Source organism: Myxocyprinus asiaticus, chromosome 11 (genome assembly GCF_019703515.2).
Source record: "Myxocyprinus asiaticus isolate MX2 ecotype Aquarium Trade chromosome 11, UBuf_Myxa_2, whole genome shotgun sequence".
Classification (NCBI taxonomy): domain Eukaryota; kingdom Metazoa; phylum Chordata; class Actinopteri; order Cypriniformes; family Catostomidae; genus Myxocyprinus; species Myxocyprinus asiaticus.
In genome coordinates this window covers 46,895,918-46,916,614 of record NC_059354.1, presented here as the reverse complement: position 1 = coordinate 46,916,614, position 20,697 = coordinate 46,895,918, and the positions used below count along the sequence as shown (strand labels likewise).

Genomic DNA, 20,697 nt, shown 5'->3' with positions numbered 1-20,697 from the left:
CCGTTAAACTGTATAATTGACCATTGCCCAAGGTAAGATTTCTAATATAGCTGTGCCACGGTTTCATGTCTCTCCCATCATTGTGCACTCTCTTCTCACCAAATAAAATAATGAACTCAAAATCAACATTTCATGTCCATTTATTTAATTTTAGTCTGCAGGTCATTTGCACAAATTAAACCACTCCAGAATGATATGATCACCCTGCCGAGGTTTATTGTGTGATAATGACTGTACAGTATTCCTTTGATAACCAATATACAGAGCTGTGAAAAAAGTATTTGCCCCTTCCTGATTTCTTCTATTTTTGTGTATTTTTCATACTAAATTATTTTAGATATTTAAACGAGATATGACATAAAACAAAGGCAACCTTAGTAAACACAAAATACATATAAATATATACATATTTTTTATTGAAGCAAAAAAGTTATCCAACACCTTTATCACCCATGTGAAAAACTAACTGCCCCCTTAAACTTAATAGCTGGTTGTGCCACCTTTAGCAGCAACAACTGCAACCAAACACTTTCAATATCTGGAGATCAGTCTTTCACAACGCTGTGGTGGAATTTAGGCCACTCTTCTTTGCAGAACTGCTTTAGTTCAACCACACTGGAGAGTTTTTGAGCATGAACTGCCCATATAAGGTCCTGCCACAGTATCTCAATCGGGTTCAAGTCAGGACTTTGACTAAGCCACTCCAAAACTTTAATTTAGCTTCTTTGAGCCATTCAGAGGTGGACTTACTCCTATGCTTTGAATCATTGTCTTGCATAATCCAGTTGCACTTGAGCTTCAACTCACGGACTGATGACCGGACGTTCTCCTTTAGGATTTTCTGGTAGAGAGCAGAATTCATGTTTCCCTCAATTATTGCAAGTCGCCCTGGTCCTGAAGCAGCAAAGCATCCCCACACCATCACACTACCACCACCATGCTTGACCGTAGGTATGATGTTCTTTTTGTGGAATTCTGTGTTTGATTTACTCCTGTTTGAGAATCATCAAGATGTGTTTTGGCAAAATTCAGACAAGCCTTAATGTTCTTCTGGCTTAGCAGTGGTTTTTGCCTCACCACTCTTCCATGGATTTTACATTTTTGATAGTGGAGTCATGAACAGTGACCTTTATTGATGCGAGAGGGGCCTGCAGTTCCTTGGATGTTGTCCTTGTCTTTTTTGTGACTTCCTGGATGAGTCGTCGCTGTGCTCTTGGAGGGATTTTGGAAGGTCATCCACTTCTGGGAAGGTTCACTACTGTGCCAAGTTTTCTCCATTTGGAGATAATGGCTCTCACTGTGGTTCTTTGGAGTCCCAGAGCCTTTGCAATAACTCTGTAACCATTCCCAGACTAATGTATTTCAATCACCTTTTTCCTCATCATTTCTGGAATTTCTTTAGACCTTGGCATACAGGGTGCTACAGGGTGAGACCTTTTAGCCAATTTCATGCTGCTGAAAATCCACTCTTTGCAGTGTATTCCCCCTAGTGGGTGTACACACACACACACGCACACACACACACACACAGGACATTTCTCACAGAAAATAATGTTGCACAATACCAAGCTTTAATGCCAAACTTACTTTCTAATATAATTCTGTTTTTTGTTTTTTTTTTTAGAAGAAAATACATTTCAAATAAAGTACATGAAAGCATTTAGGATAATGATTGTATTTTCAGTCTTTTTTATACTTGAAAGTACAGTAAATTGCAGAATTGAAAAGCTTTTTCATAGACATTTTGTGCTCCACAGATCATGTTTGTCTCTTTGTTGTATGTTCTTTATGTCTGATTTTAAAGACTCCGTGGCTGTGGAACACCAGAGAGTGCTGGTACAACTACCCCTATCAGGTGGGTTTTATACTATCTAGTATTTTATCACAAATAATTATCAAATGCTACTAACCACTTTGTCTTGCAATGCTTTTAATACAATAGTTTGAAAGAATCAACTGTTCTTAAAGGATAGTTCACCAACAATAAAAGTTGTCATTTACTCCCCCTCAGTTTGTTCCAAAACTGTATACAGTAACTTTCTTCCGTGGAACACAAAAGGAGAATTTTTAAACAATCTTTACTCTGTTCTTTTCCATACAGTGACAACTGTCAAGCTCCAGAAGTATAATAAAAGTAGTTCATATGACTTGTGTGCTATATTCAGAGGCCACTAAGACCATACGATAGTTTGATGTGGTGAATAAGTTGTTATTCACTGAAAATCTTCCCCTCTGCTGTAGCTCTCAAATCTCATTCTCCATTCTGCATATGTGCCGATTTTGAACTGAATGCGAACGTAAATTATATTTCAGAGCTTTAGCAAAGGGGAATGTTATCAGTGAATAACGACTTAAATTTCGGTCTGTTTCTCATCGTATTACATCACTTGGAATACAGCAAGCAAGTTATAGGGACTACCCTTATAGTTTTTTTTTTAAAGGAGCTTGATAGCTGTGATCACTATGAACAGTCCTTGTATGGAAAAGAGCTGCGTGAAGATTCTCCAATATTTCCACTTTTGTGTTCCACAGCGTACAGGTTTGGAACAACACAAGGGTGAGTAAATATTTACAGAATTTTCTTTTTTGTGTGTATGTGTGAAATATTCCTGTAACTTATAACAATGTAAACAAGTGCTTAAACTTAAATGCATTCATTGTGACAAGGAAACTGCTTTTGTTTTATTATTATTATTATTTTGTTAACCGTATTGTATGTGGTTTTTATAGCCGTTGACGGCGGATTTACATTACTACTACATACTGGAGCTCTCCTTCTACCTGTCTCTGCTCTTCACGCAGTTCACAGACATCAGAAGAAAGGTACGCAAATATGTGTTTACACTCATTACACATTTCTCAATTCAATGTGCAGCATATAAAAAGCTTTTCATTCTCAGAGTCTCTGTATTGCGCCGCTGGTAGCTGTTATGTCTGAACTGGAAAGATATCTTTATGAAGAGCAATGTAACGGCGAGAGAGATGCTTTGTTCTGGTTAGACGTGTCTGCTTCAGTAGTTTGAGTTTCTCACGAGAGGACCAGCGCTTGGGTTTATTAACAATGGCATGTGAGTCTCTTGTTTCCTCTGATGTACATGGGCTGAAGGGTTTTCTGGTTTCTGGGAGCTTCCTTTTTAAACATCTGATATGTTTTAAAACTAAACTGCTTCAGAATAATATTCAGCTCAGGTTTTCAGCATTCAATATTCAATCTGTTTTATAATATTCATTTATTCAAAGGAATAGTTCAAGCAAAACTGAAAATTCTGTCATCATTTTCTCACCCTTATGTTGTTCCAAACCTGTCTGAATTTCTTTCTCCAATGGAACGCAAAAGGAGACATTTTGAAAAATGTACTGGTTGCTCTTTTGTGACTGGAGCTTTTAAAGGAATAGTTCACCCAAAATGTATTATCCTCTCATCATTTACTCACCCTTATGCTGTCTCAAACTCATATGATTTCTTTAATGTGAGGAACACAAACAAATATATTTTCAAGTAGATATACAGTATAAGTGAAGGTGTAATCGAGCTTCTCTCTAATGATGACACCCAGCAGACTGCAGATGTCAAGATTTATAGTGAAAAAGGAGTTACAGTTTGGTTTGTTTCTCACTCAAAACCGATCAGATCGCTTCAGAAGACATGGATTAAACCACTTGAGACATATGGATTGCCTTTATGCTGACTTTGAGCCCTTTTGGAGCTTAAAGGTTTTGGACCCCATGGACTTGCATTGTATTAATATTAACACATCATAGTGTTGTCAAAAGTACCAGTAATTTGGTACTAAGTCGATACTAGGCATGGGCACGAGTACTCGGGTACTCGGACGTGGCAGCAATGATCGTGGTATGAAAACAATGATCGATGGTGATCATGCATGATGTGACTTTTCACTTAATTTGAAATTCAATGACAATAATCTGACAACTAAACACAAACTTGTCAAAGAGGGAGCTTATTTTTAATTTTGAGATTGATTACATTGTGATTTTGAGGGGTACATTGATTGTCAGAGATGTCTCATAGCAACCAAACTGATATACGATGCTGCAATGCTATCGTTATGATAATCAAAAGAGACTGTAATTAACCGTGTTTTGAACACCTGTCTCTGCAAAACGTTTGCTAAACACGTTTTATTATCATTTAATGTAAGAACTTTGACTCGTTAATGGATATTAATTAATAAAAGTGAATGTTTGTCACTGACTGTAAACCTCCTTGCCCTGGGTGCCGACATGTTTGCTTGATGTAACACACACCTGCATCTCGACGAAATGGGGTTGAACGTTTCCGCACGAGTTTCCAAGTTAGAAGTCCGACATAAAGTGTCATTCCGTTGCACTTTCCCCAGTTGAAAGGTGGAAATTCCGACTCTCCGAGTTGAAAGGAATGCTTCATGAATCATCACAGCAACAGCAATATGGAGCATCGTGGCTTTCTCACAGGAGCGAACACTTCAGGAGACACACACACACACACCAGGTGTGTGGCAGTGGACTCAACACACTGAAGCAGCACATATACAGCAGGCGAGTGTTTCAAACAGCTAGACAGAGCGCAGCTAAATGGAACAGAATGCAGCGTCTTCAAAACTGAACTTCAACTTAACATGCATATTAAAAACACGATGGTTATGGCGTCTCCTGTTAAGCCAACCATGATTTGAAAATAGACAGTTCAGACAGTCACTAAAAAAACTGGTGCGTGCTTACAAAGATTACTACAGTAACCTGAAGGGAAAACAGACAGACGCGCGTTTTGCACATACTTTCATAGAGTTGGGCAGCGAATCTTCACATAATGACAAAATATGATGCATTATATTTTGATCATGCAATCTTTTGTACATTTTGTAACAGATTATTTTATAACAGCCTATAATAATGAATAGAAGATACACTGGAACAACAAGACACAATGCAGTAGCCAAAGACGTTTGTCAGACATGTTATTATATATACAGTTATGTACATGTCATTGCCCCTCGAGTACTCGACGAGTACTTGAGTAATTAGTCCGAGTACTCGAGTAGACAAAATGACCAAAATGCTCATCCCTAGTCGATACTAAAATAAAAAATATGTCACATTACCAGTGTTTCTGCTGTACCGGTAGTACCGAGCACTGACTTATTTCGGTACCTGCACACTGTCTGACTGACACATGACTGCTTTCAAATGCTCACGCTTATCTGAGCATGTACTCTGTTACTCCTTTTACACTGAAATGGACAATTAATCAAATTAAAATCGTGATATGTCCTAATGTGATGATTAAACCGCGAAAGGCTGCAATATTGGTCTGCAAGCAGCATGCTTAAATGAATGTGTGAAGCAGAAATTGAGAATCATTTGCATCGTATGAGATGACAGAGCACGCGTATTACATGTAGACTATATATTTATATAATTAAATCACAGCATTTGTGCTTTAATGATCACACTGGGCAATGTAGCAAACTGTTTATCCATCAGAAGAAGTGAACCTTCCGTCAAAACCACACGTCAAAATAAAAGCACGATGAACTAGGTGCCTGAAAATGAAGAATACAGAAAAATATTACAACTGTATAATAAAATGTATTATTCACCGTAGTAATATTAATAATAATAATAAATTATGATTAATGAATAATAATAATAAAACTAAGCAATACATCACAAGCAAGAGTGCTGTTGTACTGAATAGAAGTAAAAAAAAAATGCAATAGAAATGGTATTTTTTGCTTGTTAAAAGTTTGAAGAATTTATTTGTTTTGACACAATATTGATGATGAAATTAAATCAAACTTTTAAATATGGAATTCTGTATGAATAATTAAAAAAAAAGAGAAAAAAAAGGATTTGGGAAAAAATAAAGCAGATTTCAGTACGGCCCTGTTTAAAGACACTTAAGCAATGCATGCTTAATTGAGAAAAACTTGAAGGAAACTTGCATATCTTTTCATGTATTATTTATGTTGAAATTTAACTTTAAATAGGCTAAAGGAGTGTGTTTAATAGCACGTTACCATATTTGCATATTTTTGCTGTGGTATTGAAATTGGTATCTAGAACCATGAAATTTCACTGGTATCGGTACCGACTGCTGAAATTTTGGTGTCATGACAACACTAACACATATGTTCAAATGTTCCACAGAAGAAAGTCATGCAAGTTTGAGACAGTGTAAGAGTGAGTAAATGAGAGAATTATCATTTTCGGGTGAACTATTCCTTTACGCTTCCTAATGATGTAAAAGCATTAGAAAGTGGTCCAAAACTATTGTATGGCTTCAGAAGACTTGGACCATACCATACAAGACATATGGTCTACTTGCGTGACATTATGTAGTGCTTTTGCATCCTTTTTTTAAGCTTGAAAGCTCCAGTCTTACACATTTTAGAGCATAACAGTGTGTGAAATTGAGCTTGTGAAGCTCAAGCTAGAAGCTTCTGCATTTACATTAGAGCTGCAAAATTCACCGGAAAAATAAGCAAGATTGCAAATTTAAGTCTAATCTATTTAATCTTTTTTTTTTTTTTTTTTTTTGGCAACATTGAGAATTGTAACCAAACCATTTTTTTGCATTATCTGTGTTGATTTTGTAAACCTGCAAATTCTTGCAGAATAGATTTAAATATGGTAAAAATTATAAATTGTAAAATTAGCTAAAATATTTAATAAACAAACACAAAAGGAGCAGGAAATATGTTTAAAATTTTGAACAATGTCTGTCCCAATTCTGTGGAAATCTGTGGAGTTTTCTGCAGAATTCTGCACGCGCAGACTCCGTATGGCCTGAAGAATGAGTTTCTAATCGCAGTCTGATGCATTTTTCAGTTTCACATGAATACAATCTCAGCTTGCTTTGGATGTGTAGCCTAAGTAAAAAATATGGCATGCTGTTAACAATGCTGTTGCTCTAAATAAAATACATTTCTTCATGTAGAGTCTCTTAATCGCAATGAATAATCGTGATTTATCAAGGAAAATAATCGACAATTATGATTTTAGTCATAATCTTGCAGCACTAGTTCACATACGATTAGGACACGGTGTCAGTCTTAAACAAATCTCATGTATATGCATGCAAATCTAAACAACTAAATCCACAGACTGCCCTTGGCAGTCCCACAAGCTTCATTCAGATCCACAGGCTCTGTAATTGTCCCTTGTTGATTATGCTGGTGTGCTCTCCTGCAGTTATGAGCACTCAATGTTGAAGGCTTATTTGTTTTCTGGTGCAATGCAGGACACTCTTAGCCTCTGTTTAAACAGGTGGACAGTTTCTCTCAAAGGCTCCTTGAAATCGCAATTAGCGTCTGCAGTCTGCACACTTACGATTTTCTGTCTTTTGTTCAGCCCTCGGCACCAGGCTGAACACCCCCTCCTCATTTCTCTGCTGATCGTTGCCATGTTTTTCTGTTGTTGTTTTTATTTTATTTATTTATTTTTTTTTTATAGGGCTTGCAAGGCAGTACTGTACTGACATTTTTCAAATGTTCTGGTTTAGGGTTTTTTCTAAGTGTTAAACTTCTGCAATTAATTCAGCCTGAACTACTTAACATACAAACTCAATTCAAACTTTCTTTGGAAGATAATTAGAGAACTCAATTAAGTAAGTTTACACGGGGCCAGGCAATAAACATTTCTTTTTTTTAATTATTTTTATTTTTTATTTTTTATATAGCCACATCAATTGAACATTATGCATGTTAACATAAGAAAAGTGTGATAGAATCACTTAATGACCTGTATATAGTTACAGTACATCCAGTATTTAAAATATGATGGCATGCCATGACCATGTAAAGTGATACATTTCATTCTATATGTGCAATGATAACAGAAAGGTGCAGGGCCGGAGTGGCAATCGGGAAGATCGGGAGAATTCCCGCTGGGCCGGTCAAAAATTGGGCCGGTTAGGTCTGCGTGTTGATTGACAAACTTTCATCATATGTCGCATAACAATTGCCAACAGTCCGTAACATCCGGTATTTAAAGGATCAGAATTGCATTCCGTATTATAGCGGACGCAGTCTGTATTTTATCATCTCACACCCAAACAAATGAGAGAGTAGCCTGTGAGAGACGAAACTGATGTTGCGCCGCTTCACTTGACAGCGCGGGAAGGATCACGGAAGATCCATCGAGAACAGATAGGCTACTAATAGCTGAATGGATGAACGTGCTTCAGGTAGCCTGCAAGATCATCACAAGTTTAATACTGACTGCAGTCTCACAATCTCAATCAATTAATCTCTGAAATCCTCTTCCTTAGCAGTGCAGAATGATAATAGCAAAAAAAAATTTTTGTCACAATATAACAGAATACTTAAAGTAAATGAATACAGACGCAACAGCACAACACGGTACGAAAATAATGGGACTTTACAGCTCTCAAAAGAGTGAACTCAACAAAACAAACTGCACAGAGTGCCTTCAATGTTGTATAATGCGATAAAACCCTCTTAAAGAGACAGTAACCATTTTGCCTTTGTCCTGAACATTTACATTCCAAGCAAAAGAAAAGTACAAATGTGTTATTTTTAGTCTTTTATTTCACTCTTATCATTGTAAAATGGTACATTTTTGAATGGCATGTAAAAATGTAAAAACAATCACTCAACCTTAATTGTTTCACTGGATCTGTTGCTATTTTAATTATCTAAAATACAAAACACTGACCATTTAAAGTGTGAGTCTGTACGTCTTGAAAGAGTTATAAACATTTACAGTTCTATAGTGTTATTATGTGCCTAGATAGTCTTTAAAATAAACTTAGTTTACCCACAAATGAAATTTCTCTCATCATGTACTCGCCCTCATGCCATCCCAGATGTGTATGACTTTCTGTCTTCTGCTGAACACGAATGAAGGTTTTTAGAAGAATTTCTCAGTTCTGTTGGTCCTTTCAATGCAAGTGAATGGTGATCAGAACTCAGAAGGTACAAAAATCACATAAATGCAGCATAAAAGTAATCCAAACAACTCCAGTGGTTTAATCTATGTCTTCAGAAGTGATATGATAGGTGTGGGTGAGAAACAGATCAATATTTATGTTTTTTTTATTATTATAAATTCTCCTCCCTGTCCAGTAGGGGGTGATATGCTTATGTAAATCACCAAAAACAGAAGAAGAACTCTTAAGAGAGAAGAGTGATTATGAAAGTGGAGATTTATAGTAAAAAATGATTAATTATTGATCTGTTTCTCACCGCTTCTCATTTACTTGCATTGAATGGACCAACAGTTCTTCTAAACATCTTCATTCATGTTCTGCAAAAGAAAGTCATACACATCTGGGATGGTATGAGGGTGAGGAAATGATCAAATATCCCTTTAACATTCACTTATTTTTACAACACGTACAATGATGTCTTATGACAAAGTGAAAATCTTAGTGAATGCCGTATGTGGTATAATGACATGGAGAGCTTAAATAATTTTCAAGTAATTACATATATTGTATATTTTTGCTGTGATCTTGTTTTATTGTTATCATCTTCACCTCCAAACCCCTTTTGGGTGTGGGCTGACTTGGACATGACATCCCGGACTGAATATGAATCCCACTCCAGCCCTGGAAAGGGGCTGCTTACGTAAAACAAATGCCACTAACAGCCAGAAATTTATTTATCCAGAAAAAAAATGAGCTGCTTGTAAATCCTTCACAACTTTGGCCCCATAGTTTTCCATTGTAAGCCACACTAAAAACATGATTACTTAAAAGTTCAAAATCTTTGTTGACTTACACTAATGGAATGTTCACCATTTAAATGTGACAACAATGACATCATCACAATGATTGCATACTGAATTAAGATTGGTATTCTCTCTTTGGTCTATCAGCAAACTGGATTGTGATTGGTCCTTATTCTTTTGTATCCAATTAATCATTTATAGCCTTGTTTGTTGCATTCTAAGCAGCCGTTCAGACTGAATGATTGCACTGTTTTTGCACTAAAAAGGTTAGATGCAACGCAACGTATAGAACAGAATGCTGGTGTCTCAACTTATTTTAATAGATCATTTACTATATTCCTGGAATATATATATTCCTGGAAATGTAATAAATGATCTGTTTTTGGATCGGTGGTGTGCTGAATTTGATCTTTTTCAACTGTTTTTCCCTTTTAGGGGGAGCAACTATAACTGAGCCTTTTTGCTTTTGGATGTGCATGCTTTTGCTCACTATTTTAAAAGTTGCAGTTTAAATTGACACAGCATCTAAAAAACATGGCACTCCTGCACAAGGGAATATATATATTAAAAAAAGGGTGAGATGAGGCAGAACAGTCGAAGACATCGGCCTAGCGCATGTTAACAGAAAAACAATTTAGAAACAGCATAGATGGATGCAAAAACACGTTCGGTGTGAACAGCCCCAAAGCCAACAGTAAACAAGACCAGCACTGAGTGTCATGACAACAGCAAAGCGACTACCATGTGGCATTTCATTTGTGCAAAACCTTAAATATTAACTTAACTAAAACTTTAACACCATTCATTTGCTGTCTTGCAAGCACTGCACTTTTTCCATCAGGAAATGCAAATCAAGTTTTCTTTCCTTTTTCCTTTCAGTTTTTTCCATGCCCAAATTTCAGCATGCACTGAGGATGTCCACTGCCCCCTCTCTTGGTTTGCCATGCTTCTATTCTGTCTCTCGGCCCACTGCACTTCCACCTCATCTTCATCTCCATCTCCATCATTAACCTGCTCTGCTGAGTCTGTACAATGCAATGATGCAACAGTGGAGCTCACAACACATCACATCTTAGCAGCTTTTTTCAACAGTATTCCCTCAGTGTGAATAGAGTCTGTCTCACCTCTGATTTGATCAAAGTTTTAACATTTTAATGTTGAGTGTTAAAAATGCACAAACTAGCAAGTGAATAAAACACTGCAGTTGGTTACTGGTACATGTAGGAACATGCTGTTGCTCCTAACAAAGCGTTATAGGCAATTGGGTCATTCCTGTTATGCAGTATACAGTTGAAGTCAGAAGTTTACATAAACCTTAGCCAAATACATTTAAACTCAGTGTTTCACAATTCCTGACATTTAATCATAGAAAACATTCCCTGTCTTAGGTCAGTTAGGATCACTACTTTATTTTAAGAATGTGAAATATCAGAATAATATTAGAGAGAATGATTTACATCAGCTTTTATTTCTTTCATCACATTCCCAGTGGGTCAGAAGTTTACATACACTTTGTTAGTATTTGTTAGCATTGCCTTTAAATTGTTTAACTTGGGTCAAATGTTTTGGGTAGCCTACCACAAGCTTCTCACAATAATTTGTTGGAATTTTGGCCCATTCGTCCAGACAGAACTGGTGTAACTGAGTCAGGATTGTAGGCCTCCTTGCTCGCACATGCTTTTTCAGTTCTGCCCACAGATTTTCTATCAGATTGTGGTCAGGGCTTTGTGATGACCACTCCAATACCTTGACTTTGTTGTCCTTAAGCCATTTTGCCACAGCTTTGGAAGTATGCTTGGGGTCATTGTCCATTTGGAGGAACCATTTGCAACCGAGCTTTAACTTCCTGGCTGATGTCTTGAGATGTTGCTTCAATATATCCACATAATTTTCCTTCCTCATGATGTCATATATTTTGTGCAGTGCACCAGTCCCTCCTGCAGCAAAGCACCCCCACAACATGATGCTGCCACCCCCATGCTTCACGGTTGTGATGGTGTTCTTCATCTTGCAAGCCTCACCCTTTTTCCTCCAAACATAACGATTGTCATTATGGCCAAACAGTTCCATTTTTGTTTCATCAAATCAGAGGAAATTTCCCCATGTGCACTTGCAAACTGTAGTCTGGCTTTTTTATGGCAGTTTTGGACCAGTGGCTTCTTCCTTGCTGAGCAGCCTTTCAGGTTATGTCGATATAGGACTCGTTTTACTGTGGATATAGATACTTGTCTACCTGTTTCCTCCAGCATCTTCACAAGGTCCTTTGCTGTTGTTCTGGGATTGATTTGCACTTTTCGCACCAAACTATGTTCATCTCTAGGAGAAAGAATGCGTCTCCTTCCTGAGCGGTATGGTGGCTGCATGGTCACATGGTGTTTGTACTTGTGTACTATTGTTTGTACAGATGAACATGGTACCTTCAGGCATTTGGAAATTGCTCCCAAGGATAACCCAGACTTGTGAAGGTCCACAATGTTTTTCTGAGGTCTTTGCTGATTTCTTTTGATTTTCCCATGATGTCAAGCAAAGAGGCACTGAGTTTAAAGGTAGGCCTTAAAATACATCCACAGGTACACCTCCAATTCAGTACACCTCCAATCAGAAGCTAATTGGCTAATTGTCTAAAGGCTTGACACAATTTTCTGGAATTTTCCAAGCTGCCTAAAGGCACAGTTAACTTAGTGTATGTAAACTTCTGACCCATTGGAGTTGTGAGATTAAAAGTGAAACAATCTGACTCATATCATCTATTGAACCAAATCATGAGATAACCATATTGTCCCATGCCTATTTAAAGAAATGCAATGAAATGCATTCTTTCAGTTTTCACTTTTTTGCTGAATAATGAAAAGTTACTTTTCATTGATCACTAGCTAACGTTGTTTTGTTATTTATTTTCTGTATACTTGATGTTACATAAATATCTAAAACATTTTTGGTAAGACTTTACAATAAGGTTCCATTTGTTACCATTAGTTAACAACATTAGTTAACATGAACTAACAATGAACAATACTCTTACAGCATTTAATAATCTTAATTAATGTTAATTTCAACAGATACTATTGCATTTTTTAAATCAAAAGTTGTATTTGTTAACATTAGTTAATACACTATGAACTAACAATGAATTGTATTTTTATTAACTAACATTAACTAAGATTAATAAATTATGTAAAAAAATATATTGTTAATTGTTTGTTCATGATACCTAATGCATTTACTAATGTTAATGAATAGAACCTTATTGTGAAGTGTTACTACATTTTTATAATGCATATTTACTTGTAAAATATCTAAAAATAGTATGAATAATAAATTATACTGCTGCAGGAGCAATGTAAATATATAATAGCTCACCCAAAACTTTTAATTCCTGTCATCATTTACTCCTCAAAACGAGTGACTTTTTTCATTCTTGAAATACAAGGTTGAGGGATTAGAGGACCGTGATTGTGGCTGTCAGGCTCCTAAAAGCACCATAAAAGTCTTCCATATCACTTGTGCACTATATTTCAATTCTTCTGAAGTCATATGATAGTGTTGTGTGAGGAACAGACTGAAATTTAAGTGTTAATTCACTTCACCCATTCGAATCCATGCAGTGTGCGTGCAAAAGCGTCTTTGTTTACAAATGAGCCTGGAGGTGAGCACACCTGACACCATATAAACCACATTACACCACACCACTCGACACATTAAGTATAAATGCCTCGGGCCATTGAGTGGATGCGCTGCATTGCCAGGTAAGATTTGAGAATGGGTGCGCCACACACTTTGAGGACCACTGTGTTAGGTAAAGCGAATTTGAAAAAGACTAACAGAAGGAGGACATGGGGAAACTATATAGGAACTATAAACTGATTACCAATTAAAACCATATTCTCAAAAAAACATATTTTGTTTGAAACTTTTCAGTTAAAAAGGGGGAAAAATTAAGAAACACCTGGAGTATTCCTTAAAGGGATAATTCACCCAAAAATGAAAAGTGCCATCCCAGATGTGTATGATTTTTTTTCTTTTGTAGAACACAAATGAAGATTTTTACCATAATATTTCAGCTCTGTAGGTCCTCACAATGGAAGTGAATGGTGACCAGAACTCTGAAGGTCCAAATATCACATAAAGGCAGCATAAAATGAATCCATATGACTCCAGTGGTTTAATCCATATCTTCTGAAGTTATCCAATAGATTTTAGGTGAGAACTGACCAAAATGTTGTCTTTTTTTCACTGTACATCTTGCCATTGCAGTCTCTAGACATGATCATGATTTCATGCTCGATTACACTTCCTAGTGCTTGATGCATGTGCAGAGCACTAGATGGTGCTAGAGGAAGTGTAATCAAGCTTGAAATCATGATCGCCAAGGATAATGCTGTCAAGATTTATAGTGAAAAAGGAATTACAGTTTGGTCTGTTCTCACCCAGAACCTATTGGATCGATTCAGAAGACCTTGATTAAACCTCTGGAGTCATATGGATTACTTTTATGCTGCCTTTATGTGCTTTTTGGAGCGTCTAAATTTTGGCTCCCATTCACTTGCATTGTATGGACCTACAGAGCTGAGATATCTACTAAAAATATTTATTTGTGTTCTGCAGAAGACCGAATTCATACACATCTGGGATGACATGAGGGTGAGTATATAAGGAGAGAAGTTTTGGGTGAACTATCCATTAAAGAAGTTGCCAGTTTTCCATTTCTATACATTAGTGCACAGCACCCAGAAAAATGGCAACATTCGCTCCAGGGTTCTCACGGATCCTTAAAAAGTCTTAGAATTTCTTAAATTCAGTTTTCCCAAATTTAAGGTCATAAAAAGTCTTAAAAATGTTAGATGATACAACAAAAGTCTTAATTTTTCTTTAAAGTGGTCTTCAATTTGGGGGCAGAAAGACAGGAATCATGATATGACCTAATGTGATTATCAAACTTTAAATTTAATTAAATAAATGCATGCGCTGCGTCCTTCAAAGTGAAAACGCGGCACTGTTGTATTTTCTCCAAGCACGCAGGGGCTTGTGAGTGTTTCCAGCTGTTGCAGATCAGTTCACAATCATTAGGCCATACCGGAATGTATTACAAGCTATCACTAAAGATCAACTGTTGATGATGATGTAGTGTTGATGAAATATGACAATGTTTACTTTTAATTGTTTATATTGTAATACGTTGTAGATTATTGTAGGAGTGCACATTTTATATCCTTTATTTGTTTGATTTAGCAGCTGGAAGCAGTGAAGTGCAAACATTTCAAAATAAGTGTCCCTGGTGTATTTCAAAGTTAAAGTGCCTTTAAAGTTCAAAGTTCCATGCTATGAATCAAATGAATCATTTACTTTTAATTGACTATATCACAATTCCAGTGGGTCAGAAGTTTACATACACTAAGTTAACTGTGCCTTTAAACAGCTTGGAAATTCCAGAAAATTATGTCAAGCCTTTAGACAATTAGACAATTAGCTTCTGATAAGCTAATTGGAGTCCCTCAGTGCCTCTTTGCTTGATATCATGGGAAAATCAAAAGAAATCAGCCAAGACCTCAGAAATAAATTTTGGACCTCCACAAGTCTGGTTCATCCTTGGGAGCAATTTCCAAATGCCTGAAGGTACCATGTTCATCTGTACAAATGATAGTACGCAAGTATAAAAACCATGAGACCACACAGCCATCATACCACTCAGGAAGGATACACATTCTGTCTCCTAGAGATGAATGTAGTTTGGTGCAAAAAGTGCAAATTAATCCTAGAACAACAGCAAAGGACCTTGTGAAGATGCTGGAGGAAACAGATAGACAAGTATCTATATCCACAGTAAAACATCATGGTTACTTTCGTAACCTCCGTTCCCTGATGGAGGGAACGAGACGTTGTGTCGATATAGTGACACTAGGGGTCACTCTTGGGAGCCCCAAACACCTCTGATCTTTTTTTTAAAAGGCCAATGAGAATTGGCGAGTGGAATTTGCATGCCACATATGGGTATAAAAGGAGCTGGTATGCAACCACTCATTCAGGTTTTGTGCTGAGGAGCCGAGATAAGGTCCTGACCATTTCAGTAGGTAGTTCAGATTTGTGGCAAGAGGGACACAACATCTCATTCCCTCCATCAGAGAATGGAGGTTACGAAAGTAACCATGACGTTCCCTATCTGTCACTCACTCAACGTTGTGTCGATGTAGTGACACTAGGGGTCCCTATACAAAACGCCACAACTAGCTGAACGGTGTTACGTGAAGTGGCAGTGTGTGACGGGCAGACTGCTGTATGCTCGTAGCCAGCGCACCAGGCCGTCACGTAACCTCCCCCAACGCTATTTATGAGCGTTGAACAGTCATTCAGGAACAAGTTGACTGCCCAACGAACAGGTGGACAGGCTAGCCCAGCTGAGGCCTCTTTTCCTTCTCTTTTCTCCCCAAAAAGAGTGGAACTTGTTAACTGACTGGGAGCCCTAAGTGTCTAAATCGGGGGGGTGTCACTCCCAAGGGGAAAACACTGCGGAGACCACACCCCGACCAAAAAAGGGGGGGGTATTTTGAGTGGAAATACGTCACATGGTCTTTACCGAGCCTTGTCGGAAGTATGTCATGTGGAGAGGTCCCATGGTAGGTCCTACCCAAAGGGGGAGGAGTTTCTACAAAGCATGGCGACCGGGGGCAGAGGGGCCCCTGCCCAAGGAAGACGCAGTTTACTGACAGGGAAACGATTTTGCAGAAAATATCACATGGGGTTGCCTTCGGGGAACCATCGCATGCGGAGCACCTACCTCAGTTCAGGGCCTCATTAGCATACTTACTGAGCCGGCAGCGAGTTTCTCCGCAAACTCAACTGCCACAGGGCCAAGGAGGAAAGTTATCCAGGGATCACAGTCTGTGAACACTACTGGGAGTCAAGAGTGCACGTCTTCCCCTCGAGGGAGGGGAAAGGTGCTATGCGCAAGCGGTACACCCAGCCAGTTGTCCCGGAACTTACCTGCTCATGCCTGCCACTACTCGGGACGAGACCAGCTCAACCTGGTGATTGTAGAACCTTGCAAAGGTGTTGGGTGCTGCCCAGCCCGCTGCTCTGCATATGTCTGCCAAAGAGGCACCACTGGCCAGGGCCCAGGAGGCCGCCACACTCCTGGTAGAGTGGGTTCATAACCCCGCAGGGGGTGGAACGTCCTGAGCCTGATATGCCATTGTGATGGCACCAATGACCCAGTGGGCGATCCTCTGTTTGGAGACAGCGCTTCCTTTCCGCTGTCCACCAAAGCAGACAAAGAGCTGCTTGGAGCTTCTAAAGCTCTGCGTGCGATCCAAATAGATGTGTAATGTTCACACCGGACACAGCAACGCCGAGGCTGGGTCTGCCTCCTCCTGGGGCAGCACTTGCAGGTTTACCACCTGATCACTAAAAGGGGTTGTGGGAATCTTGGGCACATAGCCCGGTCGGGGTCTCAGGATCACGTGAGAGTAACCCGGACCGAACTCCAGGCACGATTCGCTGACAGAGAACGCCTGCAGGTCCCCTACCCTCTTGATGGAAGTGAGCGCAGTCAGGAGGGCAGTCTTCAAAGAGAGTGCCTTAAGCTCAGCTGACTCCAAGGGCTCAAAGGGAGCTCCCCGTAGACCCTGAAGGACCACTGAGAGATCCCACGGGGGGACGAGGCGCGGTCTAGAGGGGTTCAACCTCCTAGCGCCTCTCAGGAACCTGATGATCAAGTCGTGCTTCCTCAAGTACTTACCATCTACTGCATCGTGATGAGCCGAAATAGCGGCTACATACACCTTGGTGGACAGCCGCCCCTCCAACCTCTCCTGCAGGAAGGAAAGCACCGATCTGACTGCACATCTCTGGGGGTCTTCGTGTCGGGAAGAACACCACTTACCGAACAGACGTCACTTCAAGGCATACAGGCGCCTTGTAGAGGGAGCCCTAGCTTGAGTGACTGTGTCTACCACTGCGGGCGGTAGGCCACTTAAGATCTCCACGTCCCATCCAAGGGCCAGACGTGGAGATTCCAGAGGTCTGGTCGCAGGTGCCAGATGGTGCCCCGTCCCTGAGAAAGAAGGTCCTTCCTCAGGGGAATTCGCCAGGGGGGCTGTCGCGAGGAGCGTGAGATCCGAGAACCACGTCTGGGTGGGCCAGTAGGGTGCTACTAGGATGACTTGCTCCCCGTCCTCCCTGACATTGCACAGGGTCTGTGCAAGTAGGCTCACTGGGGGAAACGCATACTTGCGTAGTCCAGGGTGCCAGCTGTGTGCCAATGCGTTTATACCGAGAGGTGCCTCGGTCAGGGCGTACCAAAGCGGGCAGTGGGAGGATTCCCAGGAAGCAAACAGGTCTACCTGTGCTCAACTGAATTGACTCCAAATCAGTTGGACCACCTGAGGGTGGAGTCTCCACTCTCCCCTGAGGTGAACCTGACATGACAGCGCGTCCGCTGCGGTGTTGAGGTCACCTGGGATGTGAGTGGCTCGTAGCGACTTGAGGCGCTGCTGACTCTAGAGGAGGAGACGGTGGGCGAGTTGTGACGTGCAATGGGAGCGTAGTCCACCTTGGCGGTTGATGTATGTTACCGTCGCTGTGTTGTCCGTCCTGACCAACACCTGCTTGCCCTGGATCATCGGCCGAAACCTCCGCAGGGCGAGCAGTACTGCCAACAACTCTAGGCAGTTGATGTACCAACGCAGTCGCGGGTCAGTCCAGGAGCCAGCGGCTGTGTGCCCATTGCATACAGCGCCCCAGCCCGTCATGGAGGCGTCTGTTGTAACCACGACACACCTGGAGACCTGCTCTAGGGGAACCCCTGCCCGTAGAAATGCCAGGTCGGTCCAAGGGCTGAAGAGGCGGCGACAGACCGGCGTGATGGTCACGCGATGTGTCCCGCGGTGCCATGCCCATCTCGGGACTTGAGTCCGAAGCCAATGCTGAAGCGGTCTCATATGCATCAACCCGAGCGGTGTGGCCGCCGCTGAGGATGCCATATGCCCCGGGAGCCTCTGAAAGTGTTTCAGTGGAACCGCTGTTCTCCGTCTGAACACCTTCAGACAGTTCAGCACCGACTGTGCATGCTCGTTCGTGAGGCGCGGTGTCATCGAGACTGAGTCCAACTCCAAACCGAGAAAAGAGATGCTCTGAACTGGGGAGAGCTTGCTCTTTTTCCAGTTGACCCGAAGCCCCAGTCAGCTGAGGTGCCAAAGCACGCGGCCCCTGTGTCCCACAGTAACTCTCGAGAGTGAGCTTTGATCAGCCAGTCATCGAGATAGTCGAGGATGCAGATGCCCACTTCCCTTAGCGGGGCAAGGGCTCACCTTTGTGAAGACGCGAGGGGACAGGGACAGGCTGAAGGGGAGGACCTTGTATTGATACACCTGGCCTTCGAAGGCAAACCGCAGGAAGGGTCTGTGTCGAGGTAAGACTGAGACATGGAAGTACGTGTCCTTCAGGTCTACCGCCGCGAACCAGTCTTGATGCCGGACGCTTGCAAGAATGCGTCAGCATCTTGAACGGGAGTCTTTGCAAAGCCCGGTTCAGTACTCCCAGGTCCAGGATTGGTCACAACCCACCGTCTTTCTTTGGTACGATGACGTAAGGGCTGTAGAACCCTTTCTTCATCTCAGCTGGAGGTACAGGCTCTATCACGCCCTTGCGCAGAAGGGTAGCGAACTTTTTCCAGTTGAAAAAGGTGCCTCCCACGATCTTGTCAGCTCCTCATGCATTTCCGGGAAGAAAGGAACGGGGGCGGGGCACGACTGTGAGCGGCGCCCCGAGCCTAGGAACCAATCATCAAGCCACTGACATTGAACTGTTTGGTCATAATGGCCATTGTTATGTTTGGAGGAAAAAGGGTGAGGCTTGCAAGCCAAAGAACACCATCCAACTGTTAAGCATGGGGGTGGCAGCATCATGTTGTGGGGGTACTTTGCTGCAGGAGGGACTGACAAAATAGATGGCATCATGAGGAAGGAAAATTATGTGGATATATTGAAGCAACATCTCAAGACATCAGCCTTAAGTTAAAGCTTGTTGCAAATGGGTCTTCCCTGGACAATGACCCCAAGCATACCTCCAAAGTTGTGGCAAAATGGCTTAAGGACAACAAAGTCAAGGTATTGGAGTTTCCATCACAAAGCCCTGACCTCAATCCGATAGAAAATTTGTGGGCAGAACTGAAAAAGCATGTGCGAGCAAGGAGGCCTACAAACCTGACTCAGTTACACCAGTTCTGTCTGGACGAATGGACCAAAATTCCAGCAACTTATTGTGAGAAGCTTGTGGAAGGCTACCCAAAACATTTGATCCAATTAAAAAAAATGTAAAAGCAATGCTAACAAATACTAACAAAGTGTATGTAAACATCTGACCCACTGGGAATGTGATGAAATAAATAAAAGCTGAAATAAATCATTCTCTCCACTATTATTTTGACATTTCACATTCAGGGAAGACAGGGAATGTTTTCTATGATTAAATGTCAGGAATTGTGAAAAACTGAGTTAAAATGTATTTGGCTAAGGTGTATGTAAACTTCTGACTTCAACTGTATATGTGGAAAACATGTCTTGTGTATTTTAAACTTGCATATAGCCTACCCTGTTTTACTGATAAGTAATGGAAAGGCCATTTTGGATGTGTGCCCCTGCCTGTTTAAGTAAGTGTCTGTGATTTATGATTTATTCTGAGATTGAGTTGGTTTGTTTTGGTATGAGGATACGGTATTAATTTTATTTGTTCAGTTCTTGAAAAAGGTCTTTAAAAGTCTTAAATCTGATTTTAAAAACTCTGCAGCAACACTGCACTCGAACCAAAGTAGTGAAAATATTTAAAATGTATGTCATGTTCACTGAATTGTGATATTGTTATGATTTCCATCCTTAAAAAAAAAATAGTATTTTAGCCAATATATCCAGACATCTATGAAGGGGACATGAAATGTACTGCATAGTAGGAATGACAGTTCTTGATTACATAAACTTACACATTCAAATTAAAATTACACAAACATTACAT

General features: G+C 40.3%; 1 protein-coding gene across 2 annotated transcripts in view; it reads left to right on the top strand.

Annotated features, from left to right (window-relative positions):
- The window catches only part of LOC127448416 (ceramide synthase 6-like), a 427,716-nt gene that overhangs the window by 27,122 nt on the left and 379,897 nt on the right, over positions 1-20,697 (top strand). For both annotated transcript variants that reach the window (XR_007898524.1, XM_051710918.1), the window contains exons 5-6: positions 1,805-1,855; positions 2,731-2,823. Coding sequence is in view for 1 of the 2 variants with exons in the window: in XM_051710918.1 (XP_051566878.1) it covers positions 1,805-1,855; positions 2,731-2,823 (144 nt within the window). In the remaining variant the exon portion in view is untranslated. The remainder of the gene's footprint in view (positions 1-1,804; positions 1,856-2,730; positions 2,824-20,697) is intronic.